The 14824-nt window shown below is 36.9% G+C and overlaps 1 protein-coding gene across 3 annotated transcripts in view; it reads right to left on the bottom strand.

Annotated features, from left to right (window-relative positions):
- The window catches only part of GRAMD1C (GRAM domain containing 1C), a 92007-nt gene that overhangs the window by 28394 nt on the left and 48789 nt on the right, over nucleotides 1-14824 (bottom strand). For all 3 annotated transcript variants that reach the window (XM_068546726.1, XM_068546727.1, XM_068546725.1), the window contains exons 6-7: nucleotides 4346-4464; nucleotides 1813-1945 (exon numbers count right to left, since the gene is read on the bottom strand). In XM_068546726.1, coding sequence (XP_068402827.1) covers nucleotides 1813-1945; nucleotides 4346-4464 — 252 coding nt within the window. The remainder of the gene's footprint in view (nucleotides 1-1812; nucleotides 1946-4345; nucleotides 4465-14824) is intronic.

The following is a 14824-nucleotide window of genomic DNA, read 5'->3' on the forward strand; positions in this document are numbered from 1 at the left end:
GTTATAAAGCAGAAACTAACACACCATTGTAAAGCAATTATACTCCAATAAAGATGTTAAAAAAAAAAAACTAAAACACTAAAAAGAAAATTTTTTTTAAATTTAAAAAATTAAAAAAATAAATTACTTGTATTCCATAACCTGAAAACATCTATACTAAACATCAATGAATATATAATCAATCTTAAAACATTAAATTATTCCTCTACATTCCATTCCCTTTCATTAGAGAACATATGACTTCCTTTAGGGACAAAACTAGAAGCAAGGACCAACAGGTTAACTATCCCAAGAGCAGGTACAGAAGGCATTGTCAAAGAGGCTGTAGGAAGGACCCAAGAAATATTAGTAGTTCTGAGAACCCAGTCCTCAAGTCAGACTTTTGTAAAAGGAGGGGACTGCAAGAGATCCCCTGTCCTGTTACCACCCCAAAATTGAGTGGTTTGGTCTTCTCATTGAGAACGTACAAGGGGATTAGCATTCAGAATCACCTCCCTTACACCAGCAGTAAGTTCCTAAGGGTCTCTTGATGAATAAGTTTTACATGAAATCCACAACACAAAATCAGACTGAGATAGGTGCGTGATGATTGCCTGAGACAAGTTTATAACTTGGTGGCCTTTTACATAAATATATTCTGTTTCAATGTTTCCCCAGCATTTATTCACAGCAGATGCTGGGAGCTCCATGAGAGAAGGTAGAAAAGGTCCACTGCTGGCCACACACAGATTCACCTTCAATCATAATAGCTTATGATTATTGAATACTTAATATGTGCTAGGGACTGTTCAATGCATTTTCACATATATTAATTCATTTAGTCCTTATTAAAAAAACCCTGTGGGGTATTAGTGTCCTCATCTTATAGTTGAGAAAACAAAAGCATAGAAAGGTTAAGTAATTAAGTTAATTTCTTTAAGGTCATACAGTTAGCAAGTGGCAGAGGTAGGATGTGAAGTCAATGCTCTGATCTAAAACAAGAAATTCAGTATTGGCTCCAAACTTGCATCCCCAGTCAGAAGAACAAAAGTTGTACACTCTTAGCACTCAGAATGTGGTCTAAGTACCATTCTTCATTAAAACTATGGCTCATTAGAAAAAATGGCTGATACTAAGTTTGGGACAGAAAGTATACAAAATGTGCCTGGGACACATTACTGTACCAGAAAGAAAGGGAGTCATCAAAGATTATTGATTATTTCAAAAGGACAAAGGAGCCAACCTGAAGGGGCTCCCATTGGCAGAGGGGACAAACTGAGTATAAAAAGTAGTAATAATAATGACTTCAAGTGACAGAAACTCACTGAAATTAAAAAAAATTGAAGGGCTTATAATAATACTTGAAAAAATAAAGAAAGAATAACTATGAAGCTCAGTAATTAACTGGATGTGCCTACTTTAGTAATCAGTTTAACAAGCATCTATTGTTATTCAACCATGGTGTTCAGAGTTCTCACCTCCCCTTCAATACAGATTCTTTCCACTACGCACACTACCTACTATGGGAAAAATTCTGCTAACTATGAATTTCTCCACCTTATTATATTTTTAATGATGTCTCTCCCCCTTACAGACTGATGCTCAGGGAGCTGCCTGGTAACTCTGCACCATATCCAGCTCTGAACAGAACCACATATTATTCCCATAAAACCTCTGCAACTTACAGGCTTAAAACTCTTGTCCTAAAATAAAAGAGCAGCCTGACATCTTAAGTTTTTAAACATTTTGTATATTGTATTTTTATTTGCTCTTCCATTATGATGAACACATGGCAGTATCAGACAGATTTTAAAAGGGATATCATATACTAACCACTTTTGGTGGATTTCCATCAATTGACTCTGTTTCTGAAACCCGACTAATTGATTCACGGGTAAAACTGATTGGCTTGGATAATTTTTCATCTCTCTCCCCACAGCCATCCAAGCTGCTTCTTCTTGGACTTCTGTAAGAAACACATCACAGAAACATAAACAAGGTCACTTCCACACAAATAGCTGATTTAGCCTCCTCACTGAGGTCCTTTTCTATTATAAAGCATTTTGACAACAAATTTTTTTTTTGTAATGTAACAAATAAGCTTCTACTTATAACAAAGCTATCTTCTTAAATCACATGCAAATTGACTTCACTGCTGAAAATAAAATACGCTCATATAAGATTTTATAAACTTCAGAAACCGTTAAGAAATTAACCAAGTACAAGTGGCCGTAACAGCAACTAATAAAATGAACATTGCTTATTTAAATTTCAGTTGTGGACAATGAAGAAGCTTCGAAAGGTGCAGGGTAGGTGTTTGAGTTGGATGCCAGGCAACACCGGAAGGCAGTTCTAGATCTCATCTCCTTCCTTCAGATTCCGTCCCAGCTGAGATGACACATCCCTCCAGGAAGGGGAAGCTCCTGATGTCTGAGCACAGAGCCCATCCATCAATCCATGCCTCCCTTCTTGTTCTTCTCGTTCCTGAGAACAGGAATTCCTAAGGTTAAAGGAAAAGCTTTCAAATGGTCATAGGGACAAGATTACAATAAATGTCTTGGGACCTTCTTTTCCTCTTTCAGAGAGTGGGGGGAAAAACAGGAAAGTGTATTAAATATAAAAGCAGCACAATGGATCTAACTTCCAGACCTCAACTTTATTGAGCAATTAGCATTCCCATGTAATCATTGCTATGTTTAGACTTAAGGCTCTCCTAAAATAAAGTGGCTGCCTGACATCTGAATCCATATTATCCCGACAAAGAGACAGAAAAGCTAAAAAAGCCTATTCTACTCCACCCAAATAATACTTAGGTCTACTACTCAGTTACTCCTGGCCAGGCAGAATAGCAGGACTCGGAGGGAACCAAACAAGGAAAACGGCTCCTGGAGACAGGACCACCAGCTGAGGGTCTGTACTTGAGGATTTTAAGGATGGAGGTGGATTGTGGAGAAATGAAGAAAAAAAGAGGAAGGAGAGTGAAGGAAAGATTGAAAGTAAAAAGAAAGAAGATGGAAGAGCTGAGGAAACACAGGCGTGAGGTAGATATGCTTCTCTCAGAGACTGGAAGAATGAGAAAAATAGTAGAAGAGGGAATGAGGATCCAGGGAAGTCCCAAGCCTAGTAAACTTGACAAGGAGAGTAGTCCAATGGAAATTTTTAACTTTACAGAAACCTAATAAAATATACACGTGTAACCATGTAAAAAAGACTGTAAAATATTAACGCTGAGCTGACACAATACAAATAGGATCAGTATAACTAGAAGACTTATCTAGATAGAATAAAATTTTTGTACACATATGAGACTTTGAAAGATTTCCATCTTAAGACTTATTTGCTACAGAATTTTTAAATAAATAATTCACCTGATTTTTTATTAAGGTATAATCCATATATCATAAAATTCACCCCATTTAAAGTGTACAATACAGTGATTTACAGAGTTGTGCAGTCATCACCACTATTTAATTTGAGAACATTTTTATCACCCCAAAAGAATCCCTGTGCCCATCAGCAGTGCCCTGTGCCCACTCTCCCTTTCTCCCAGTCCCTGGCAACTCCTCATCTACTTTCTGTCTCTATGGATTTACTGATTCTGGACTCTATTTCATATAAATAGAATCATACAATATGTGGTCTTTTGTGACTGGCTCCTTTCACTTGGCATAATGTTTGCTCTAGAATTTTCATGTATTATCCTTAGTTGTTTTTATTGCTCTGACCTCAATTACCACTGGACAAAACGCACTTCTATTTGTACAGGTTAATAATAATGTCCACTCTTCCAAGTGAATTCCCATCAGTCAAAAATAATCTCTCTCCACTCTGAATTTTTCCCACATTATCTATTGCTCTTTTTGGCCCTTATCATTTTCAACCCTGTATTAAAATTATTTGCATTCCCTGTAGCGTTATAAGCTCCTTTCATTAATGCAGTCAATATTTATTGAATGCCAACTACATGTCAAGTACTATGCTAGGGTATCCTTGAGGAAAAGTCATATTATCTTTGTATCCCTTAAAATATCTTCCAGCTAATTTTCTTTATTGTTATCTATAGGTGCAGAGATTTCACTAGGTACTTCTCCATATCCTAAATAAAAAGGTTTACTAACCCCATGCTTTAAGCAAATCCTAGGTGACACAGTTACAAAGTTAACATTTCCTCATCTGACCTGTATTTGCTTACCAATTTAACAAACTATTCACTGTCCTCACCTTTCACTCATTCCACTACAGAGAAGCAAGAGGCAAATTTCACTGGATGGTGAATAAATAGAAAGCCTGAATTAGTAAAGTCTAAAATAATTCTGCTTTGATTAATGATTAATAAATCTTGGCATTTCGAAACATTTCGCAGTACCTTGGCTGCACATTATCCTCAATCGACAGGGACAAGTTCTCCATCTCTTCAGCATTTAAGCCTAGCTCAGTGCCATAGTTCTGCTGGAGCAGCTGCCAGAATTCCTGTCTGGTCAAGCTCTAGAATGACAGAAAGATTACCCTGACTATTGGAAAACATAACATAGTATACAACATAGTGATTCAAAACATGAATTCTGAAGTCAGAATGACCTGTTGTGCAGTTACTAGTGTATGGCTTTGTTATCCCACCTTTCTAGATATCAGTTTTCTGTATCTATAAAAAGTGGGTTAACAAAACGTATCTGACATAGTTGATACTGGGAATAGGTAGATGATGATTTTAAAGTGTGTAATATAATAACTACTGTCAATGGGTGTAAGACATTTAAAACCCTCTTTTTATAAAATAATTTGTTCATCGTTTCTGGCAATTACTAATCTGTGATTTAAATTCTGCAATCCAACCAGTCTATCAGGATGACTGGATCACCATTCAGAATACCAAACATCAGTTCAGAATCCCTCCCCTTAATTCATAATGTATCTGAATATTTTAACTATATTTGAAACCTCATATATCAGTAAATTTTAAATTATATTTTCCTAAAATATAAAATGCAAGAGTCTGGAATTCAGAATATTTCCGTTTTTATTTTTATTTATTTTTAATAAAGTCCAGCTTGTTCTTTCTTTGTAGGTATCATATCAGTGTTAAATAATCTAATATAAAAAATGCATGTGTTACAAAGGAAAACAAAAACAATAACAGTATGACAACCAACAGTCTGATTTTTAGAAACATTATAGATGGTTAATTACATAATTAAGCAAGGTAGAGGGAGGCAGCATAACACTTGAAGCAACTGTTGGCAAGATTCTTTACACCTCTCATTCATTCAACAGATATTTATTTAGAACCTACCACATGTGTATCACTGCACTAGATGCTAAAACGGATAAAAATGATGTCCTACTTGCTCTCAAACAACTATAATTTAATTGAAGAAACACTGCAAACTTTTAAGTAAAAGTTAAATATGACAAGCTATATCATTATTATGTACTAAAGAACTGGTAGAATCAACATGATATAGAAATCTAAAGGAAAGAAATATTACTGTGGTTTAGGGTGATCAGATAAGGCTTCACATTGCAGAAGGGTCTTCAGCTAAGCTGAAGGAAGGACATGAATAGAGGAAATGGAGAAATAAAAAAAATTTGGGAGAGGGAAGCTACATAAAAATATAGAATAAAATACATGAAAAACATAAGCAATATTTGTTTTGAAGTCAGTTATCAATTTATCAGACTAATCAGAGTAAAAATTTTAAGTGGGTAAATAGTAGGGATAAATATAGGGAAATTTTATGGGGCAAAAACATACAGACACCTTGAATTCCTCGCAGACATTCCCAATGACAAATACCACATTTCCTTTTTTCTTTTTCCCTGTTTCTCCTCTCTGTCTAGTAGCTATGGTACCTTTGTTTGTTACATTACACTAGATGACCTTCATTACATTTCATGGAAACTCAAAGATATTAAGAACAGAATTTCTGCACTTTAGACTGCTAGTTCCCAGATGACTAAGATTCCATAAGAGTAGTTGTTGAAACTTCAGATGTTACTATCAGTATTTCAAAAAGTCAAAAATATCCAAACAGTTACCTACAATAAAGTTTTTCAAGCTAGGTAAAATGTCAGGCCTCTTCGTTCGGGGCTGAATCATATTAACCTAGAGTGGTTATCTCAGGCTGATAAGAAACTCTCATTGGAAATAATGTATCCCTAAGAGACGATAATGTTCTAACATTTTATTATTTAATATACACCACTTATGTGGTTGACAAAAAGTCTTTTGAAGCATAGTGTCCATAGAAGAAAAATAAAAAGGATCACTAGTGGTAGAGAAAGAAACCACTGTTCTTGATCCTAAAGGTACCCACACACATTTCTGATTCCCACTCCAGAAGAACCATTTGTGTAACGGCTTTCTTTTTTTTTCACAATAGCAGTTAGCTCATACTAATAATTAGCTCAATATTCCAAAGATGTTATCTTTGAAACAATTTTAGTGTCATAAATGCATGGTTAACTTTATAAAGAGAAACAAGCAATATTTCAATATACTTGTGGAAGATTAACCTTTTATAAAAAGTCTTCTGAAATAATAGGTATCAAAGTATTCCAAAAACAAACTAAAGCAAGTAGATAAACAATGAGCTAAACACTCAGACAGCTTTCTAAGAGTGAAAGAAATGAAACTTGTAAGTAAAATAGTAACAACAAAAATACAATTTTATTTGACTACATCAATAAATGTTTTAAATATATTATCAAATACTATCAGGAAGTTAATAGCAGAGTAATTTCAATAGACTTTTAATCTGTTAATTAAATTTAAACATATAAGGTTAATAGAAAACAAAATAGAACTCATTTAATTTGTCACCTTATAGATTTGCTAATTTGTTAAAAATGACTTTTTCTACAAAGTTGGCACAAAGTCACAAAAATGATTATTTACAGCCATGCTGAATATTCAAACATTAAAACATATACCCAGACTGATATTCATAATTCTTCCAATAATCAGCAGCAGAACCAGGGTTAAGTAACCTTAAAAAACAACTTAAATTTTAAACAAAGGCTGACCACCTACCTGCTAACAATGGGGAGGAAGGCTCCCCGTTCAACCTGCTGAGCACTTGAACAAAATAAAGACGAATCAAGCAGTAATCAGATAAGGCTCAAAAGTCAGATCAATTTCTGGCCCAGAAAGCTTTGTATTCTAAGTACGCTGCAAAGTCTTTATCTGCAGCAGAGTTCCAAACATTTAGTGACAACCATGCTTCAATCTTCTAGTTTTGTTATGAGAAGTTTTCCTTATAAAAGACAAGTTCTACTATAATTTAAGGCAAATTATTTGTCACTTCCTGGTTTGTAGTATCAGCACTCTTATCCAAGGCTGCCCTTCAGAATGCAGAATTGGAAGTTACACCTCACTCTACAGGTTCCTAAGCCACTCCTACTAGAAGAGGGTAGGTAAACAGGGTTTTATTAAAGAGACAGTTCCCAATTTCTTCTGTTCTACACACTGATTAGAAACAAAAAATGCAAGTGAAAATATCTTGCCTATGCTCAATTATGTAAAATGCTTATTGCAATATGATTTTAATCTCATTTTTAAAATTAAATATATTAAGGGTTAAATTTTCTTCTCCATGCTAATACTTCCTATTCAATTCTGGCAATGTCATCGCTTCTTCATACCCCACTTCTTCAGTACTAATGTCACATCCCCATCAGACTCCTGCATTAACCCTTTATGACTATCAAGGATTGCAACTCTTGAGTACTGTAAATGGAATGTCAGGAAATGTCAAGAAGAATGAGCTATTCAGGTGGAGCAATTCCAAGAAGCAGTCAGCATATCTTTCATCACTGAAAAGTCTACATGTTGATTACTCAATAATTCTTTCCTTTAGAAATATTTTTTCCTTTATTCAGAATAATTTCCTGGCAGGAACCTACCTGGACTATAATAAACACTATAGAGAGTCTCATCTACCAGTTCTAACTTATTTCCCAGGAGAAAAATTTTCTTCTAAATGAAAAATCAAATCTTGCCCTAATTTCTACCTAGCTAGAAACAGCTACCTAGCTGTTCCACCTAGTCTGGTAAAGTGTGTAGACATGTCAAACGCTACTTGATAGACTGCAAGGATCAACCTTTTGGGGGGAGGTAGGGTTGCTAAAATCTTATCATTTTATACAACAGCAGAATGAGGTACCAAAGCGACACTGGAGGATACTACTCGCTCAAACTGAAGACAGCTCACTATGGGGCTAGCTTTTACTCCCTAAAAACCAGTGCTCTTGGCATATTATGGCAGGTCTTACTGACCTAAACCGTAGATACATATCCTCACTGTACCATGGTAACCAAATAGCTATGAGAAAAATACACATTAATTGTACTGTAAATGATTTTTATATACTTTTGCTAAATATAAAAATCCCTTATAGTAAACCACTGGATATGGAGCAGAGCTGAGCTCAGTAGGTTTACGAGGGAAAACAGAACCTAAGGCTGGGCCCAAAGAAAGTCTGGCATGCAAAGGCTGAGTGGAAGAGGAGGAAAAAAGGACAGAAAAATACAAGAGAGGTAGAGCAAAGTTCAGAAAGAATGATAGGGAAATCAAGGGAAGAAGGTGTTTCAAAATAGAGGGAGTGTGCCATGGTGTGAAATGCTGCTGAAATATCAAGTAAGATGAACTCAAGTACACCAAATGCAAGTGTGCAGAGAAGTGGAGCGGCCTGGCAAGCCAGTTCACCATCACTGGGGAGGGCGGGGAGAGGAAGACACAGAGAGGAAGAAGGAAAGAGTCAGTGGGGAAGGGGGAAGCAGCCAGGTCATGCAAAGCCTGTATTCCACGCTAAATATAAAAAGCCACCTACTAGTTACACATAGAAAAGCAACAAGTTCAGAAGTGCGTTTTTAAAAGATCCACTTTTAAAACGACTACTTTTTTGGTAACAACCTGAAGCAGCAGTGCCCAACCTTTTTGGCACCAGGGACCTAATGTGAGCAATGGGGAGGATCAGATGAAGATTCCCTCGCTCACCCACCACTCACCTCCTGCTGTGTGGCCCAGTTCCTAACAGGAACCTAACAACCCCCCCACGGGTTGGGGACCCCTGACCTAAAGGACAGATGAGAGTGTTAAAAAGAGATCCTTAGGAGACTACTGTAATGGTTCAAGCTAGAAATGATGAGGGCCTTGATGACCGACATGACATGTTGGCAAAGAAGAGGTAAGAAACAAGGATGCACCAGGTTTCTGGCTTGGGTGACTGGGGAGGAGGAGGTATACTTCACTGACCAAGGGAAAATAGGTGGGGGAGTTCTGCCAACCAGAAAGGTAAAAAAGAGGGAACAAAAAAAAAAAAAAGAGGGAACAATATACAAATACTAATACTTCTACACTGCCAGGTTATTATATAGAATATGTGACTAAAATACTTAGCAATTTGCATTTTTTTTCCTGGTAGGTTTGAATATGGTACTTATTAGATTTATAGGACTACTGGAAAACTTCTAGATTTCCAAGTAATTCCAAAAGGAAGAATCATTGGAGAGGGGCATAAGCAGGAATAAGAGGTTTGATAAGGCTGAGGAGTCTGCAGGAAAAAGCTGTATGACACTCTCCTGAAAGTCTCAAAGGCGACACTAACTTGATAAACTAACCACTGTTTGCAGAATGGCCTCAGCACTGCTGACATCCTAGAGATGCACTCAGATCAGCTGACTCAAACCAGCCACACTCACAAGCTGCATGTACATGCTCCGTAGTAAATATACTAATGCACAGTAGGGGAACGATCTTTTCTAATCATCAGAATTCGTTCATTCTACCATCCAGGTACCTGAATACCTTGGAAATCAGACTAGTAATCAGAAATTTGCATGATAAGCATGAAGTCAGAGCAAAGGTAGACAGTTTTAAAGTTAAAACTACTGTGACACTGATGGAGCCTGACGATTCATCTCTGTCCCATCTTTGTACATTTCTCTAGTGGTCAAAGTCTGCCTCTGTGACTTTGCTTTTCTGGCCTAGGTCTTAAGTTCTTGGCCTAAGTCTGGCCAAGCCCCCTTCAGACCAACACATTCTTTCTTTATATATACTAATACAATCAGTAAACTGTTTTAAATCCTTTTTTCCCCAACCCACTTGAGGAACAGATACACTCCTGTCATCCTTCAACTAGAGATTCCCAAAATAGAAGATGGAGTGACATGTATCAAAATTGGAAGAGGGTGGGTCTGTATACATTGACAAAACACCCCTCATAACCTCCTCCCTAATTCTGACACATGCCTCCTAATTCTGGCCTTTGGGAATAAGCCTGAAAGCCATTCTGTCTCTTTAAGCTTTAGAATTTAAAATGAGTGCAGATTTCTGCTCTATTAGGCCCTGGATTTAAACATCCACTCTCAATATGTACTCTTAAATTTCCATGGAGAGCTAGCTTCCCAGTAGCCCCCGTGTACTGGCAAGAGATACCACTATTATATCTCTCAGAGAAAAAATAGTACAAAAAGAACAATTTCATTCTGTACACATCCTGCCTGTATTATTAGCATGAGTAATCCTAAATCTCATAATATGACAATATCACTAGAAACATAAAAGTATTAATGAGGCTGGAGTGGTGGGCTGGGGCCAGATCATACAGTCTCTATAAACAATTAAAAATTTTTATCCAAGGGTGATGGGTATTAAGCAGGAAGCTAACATTAGCAGGTATGCATTTTTTTTTTTCAAAAAAAGATGAGTTTGGTTTAGTATTGTTCAGAGGTTAAAAAACTGTTTCTGTAAAAGACCATAGAGTAAATATTTCAGGCTTTGTGGTCCATTTAGTCTCTGTTGCAACTACTCAACTCTGCCTCTGTAGTGTGAAACCAACCACAGACAACACATAAAGAATGAGCATGGCTGTGTTTCAATAAAATTTTATTAATGGACACTGAAATTTGAATTTCATATAATTGCCATGAAATATAAATGTAAAACCACTCTTACTTTGTGGACCATACAAAAACAGGCGGGAAGACGGCCTGGCTCTGATACAAAACATGGAAGGGGGCGGGGCTTAAACTCAAACAAGAAGTGGAGGTCTGGCGTGGGGAAGGGCTGAGAGGTTCTTTACAAAAGTCAGTAAACATCAATTGTTTGTAACCGAGAATGGAGCTGCCACAGTCTTCTGGCCTCACAAATCTCAAACACTCAATGTGCTATCTGCAAGAAGGGTGCTAAACTCAAAGGTTGTGAATAAGCTGAAGTGCTATTAATTACAGCATGAATGACATGGTGACAGTTTAGACACGTCTAAACATTGAAGACTTATGGTAAGCTAACTCAAATACCTGAAATAAACTGTCCTTTCTGAAGCAATGCATCAGAGGAACCTTACGAATGAAAAAAAAAATGTACTTTTAAAAGCATTCTTTCTCAAAGGCACCATATTTGCCTCCAGCTTTTTCCCCTTTTGTAGATTTATCTTACTGGAGAATTAAATAAAACACACACACACACACAGATTTAACATCATTCTATTGTCTTAATCAATCTTACTGGAATAGTCTTTTATCTAGATTAATATGCTATGCCTTTAAGGCTTTATTATGCAAACAGCAAGCAAAAGTAACACATATTTACTTTTACTCTCAAATTCCCTAATTAAAAGTAAACATGATTATAATATTCTGAACTTAAATTCCCTAAAGTAGTTTGAATATATACAAAATTTATTATTCAAATTACTTGTGTTGTTTTCTAGAATTTTGTAGTTAGGCTGTGTATTTTATGAATTTTGGTTTTTACCTTCTCTTTTACAAAATAGTATTACAAAAGATCAAGGAATCTAACCAATGTGGCTTTATCACTTTAAAAAACTAGAAGACAACTGAGGCTTGTAAAATTACAGACAATACTAAGACTACACCAAGCACCTAGCACTATGCCTGGCACCTAGTACTTCCTAAGTGGGAGTTACTATTATTGTTATACATATTACCATGTTAAAAAGAATTGTTCTTCAAAGATCACTAGAAGAACACAGGAAGGGTAGCTTTGTTGTTGATTTTGTTTTCTAATTCCTTTTCTGGGTGAATTCTACAGTGTTCAAAATTCCAATTAGGACAGTTTTAAACCTGAGATCTCACCTTCAACTTTCATTAAGGTCTGTATAGTACTTAACATATAGTATATGCATAAAGGTTGATTTTTGTCATAGTATAGAGCAGAAATGGTAACCGTTCTCTTTATTAAAATGAGAGTATAGCGATATTCCCTGGCGGCGCAGTGGTTAAGACTCCGCACTTTCACTGCCGAGGCTGCGGGTTCAATCACTGGTGGGGGAACTAAGATCCCGCAAGCCGAGCAGCATGGCCAAAAAATTTAAAAAAAAAAAAGAGTATAGTGTCCACTTGAAATAGAGTTGCATGTTCAATGTTAAAGATAACCAAATAATCCAAAGATCTGAAATGTATAACTACAGTAAAGATGGTGATACTCCTCATGTACACATCAAGAACATGGGTGACATGAGGATCTTTTCAAAGAGGGTTAGATTTTACTCCCAGCCAGCATACAAGACATTTCTTGGCTATGGTGGCCTCAGAAGTATTCTGGAATTCCCTCTCTTCCTCCCACTTCAAAGAGCTTTTTTTTTTTCTTTTTTCATTAAATTTCAGATCTCAGTTTCTCCCCGGCTCATCTGTAAGCCTGAACTTTATCATTTCCCAACAGGTATTTGTTTTCGTGAGGATGCATCCCAATTTACTCGAGTGTGATAAGCGCAAAAGTGATTTGCAGAGGACACTCAGATCTAGGGTATAACCAAACGTAGGCTGCATAGCAGTCTTTGGTTCCTTGTTAGCGTGAGAGAATGCACCTGGGGGATTCCCAGAGTACTCGAAAAAAATTGGTATTTGGGGGCAGGGTTAGCCATGCCATGTCCCTAGAGCAACACTGGAGTTTTCAGCCCCCGTCCTGCAGCACGACCTGGTAGGGCAGAGTGGAGCTGCGGGGGGCTCATGCCTTAGCACATCTGCTCGGTGCTCTCCCAGGTGGCTGCCATGCACCGCTGGACCTGGCACCCGCGGGCCCACCGCCCTAAGCATCTCCCAGGTTAGGAGCATGGGCATGGGGAGACTGGGCGCCCAAACTCCAAGAAAGACTCAAGGGGGTGGGGGGAGCTTGGGCTTGGGGCTGCCCTGTCAGCCTTAAACGTTCCCTTAAGGAGGGAGGAGGGTCTGTGCTTGGCAAGTTCCCCCACCCCCACCCACTTCTCTCCTCCATCTCCCAACTTCCAGATCACCTTGAGTCCCCCAGCACTCCTGCAAAGTGAAAGCATCCGAGCAGAGCACTGTTTCAAAGACCCAGACCTCAGCAGCTCCCTGAAAAACTGGAAGTCATTCAATCCTAAGAGCCCTTAGGCAGAAGTTGTGCACTCCAGTGAGGAGCTGAGCTGGGTAGCGGGGAGGAGAGGAGGTCAAGTTTCCGCCAGTGGTGTTTAAGCTCCTGCTGCAAAGAAGGAACCTTTCTTATCAGCTGGAAATCTCTACTCTTCCCCCAAACCATTTTTTAAAAAAGTAACAGTTTTACTGAGCTATAATTTACTTACCATAAAGTTCACTTTTCTAAAAGCATACAGTATGGAGGTTCCTTAAAACAACTAAAAATACAGCTACCATATGATCCAGCAATCCCACTCCTGGGCATATATCCAGAGAAAACCATAATTTGAAAAGATACATGCACCCCAATGTTCACTGCAGCAAGATTTACAATAGCCAAGACATGGAAGCAACCTAAATGTCTATCAACAGAGGAAGGGATAAAGAAGATGCGGTACATATATATAATGGACTATTAATCAGCCATAAAAAAGAATGAAATAATGCCATTTGCAGCAATATGGATGGACCTAGAGATTATCATACTAAGTGAAGTAAGTCAGACACAGAAAGACAAATACCACATGATATCACTTACATGTGGAATCTAAAAACTGATACAAATGAACTTACAAAACAGATTCACAGATGTAGAAAACATACTTGTGTTTATCAAAGGGGAAAGATGGTGGGGAGGGATAAATTAACAGTTTGGGATTAACAGATACACACTACTATATATAAAATAGATAATCAACAAGCACCTACTGTATAGCACAGGAAACTCTACTCAATACTCTGTAATGACCTATATGGGAAAAGAATCTGAGAAAGAATAGATATATGTATTTGTATTGATATAACTAAATCACTTTGCTGTACACCGGAAACTAACACAACATTGTAAATCAACTATACTCCAATATAAAATAAAAATCTTTTTTAAAGTTTTAACAAAATAATGGCTATAGAGAAATAAATGTCTGTTTAAAAAAATTTTTTTAAATAACAAATAACAGCTTTACTAAGCTATAATTCACATACCATAAAATTCACTTTTCTAAAAGCATACAATTCAGTAGTATTTAGCATATCCTGAGTTGTACAACTATCACTACGAATTTTATAATATTTTCATCAACCCAAAAAGGTGGCCAAATTCATTAGCAGTCACTCCTCATTCCTCCCTCCCCCTGGCAACAAATTTATTTTCAACTTCTTTGAATTTGCCTATTCTGGACATTTAATAAAAACAGAATCATATAATATGTGTTCATTTGGGACTGGCTTCTTTCACATAGCATAATGTTTCAAGGTTTACCACGTTGTACCATGTATCAGTAATTCACTCCTTTTTATTGCTGAATAATATTCCATTTTATGAATACACATTTTGTATATTTTTATGTATACTTTCATCTGTTGATGTTTCTATTTTTGGCCACTATGAATAATGCTATGAATATTTGACTGCAAGTTTTTGTGTCAACATATGCTTTCAATTTTCTTGCA

This window comes from Eschrichtius robustus, chromosome 6 (genome assembly GCF_028021215.1).
Source record: "Eschrichtius robustus isolate mEscRob2 chromosome 6, mEscRob2.pri, whole genome shotgun sequence".
In the NCBI taxonomy this organism is placed as follows: Eukaryota; Metazoa; Chordata; class Mammalia; order Artiodactyla; family Eschrichtiidae; genus Eschrichtius; species Eschrichtius robustus.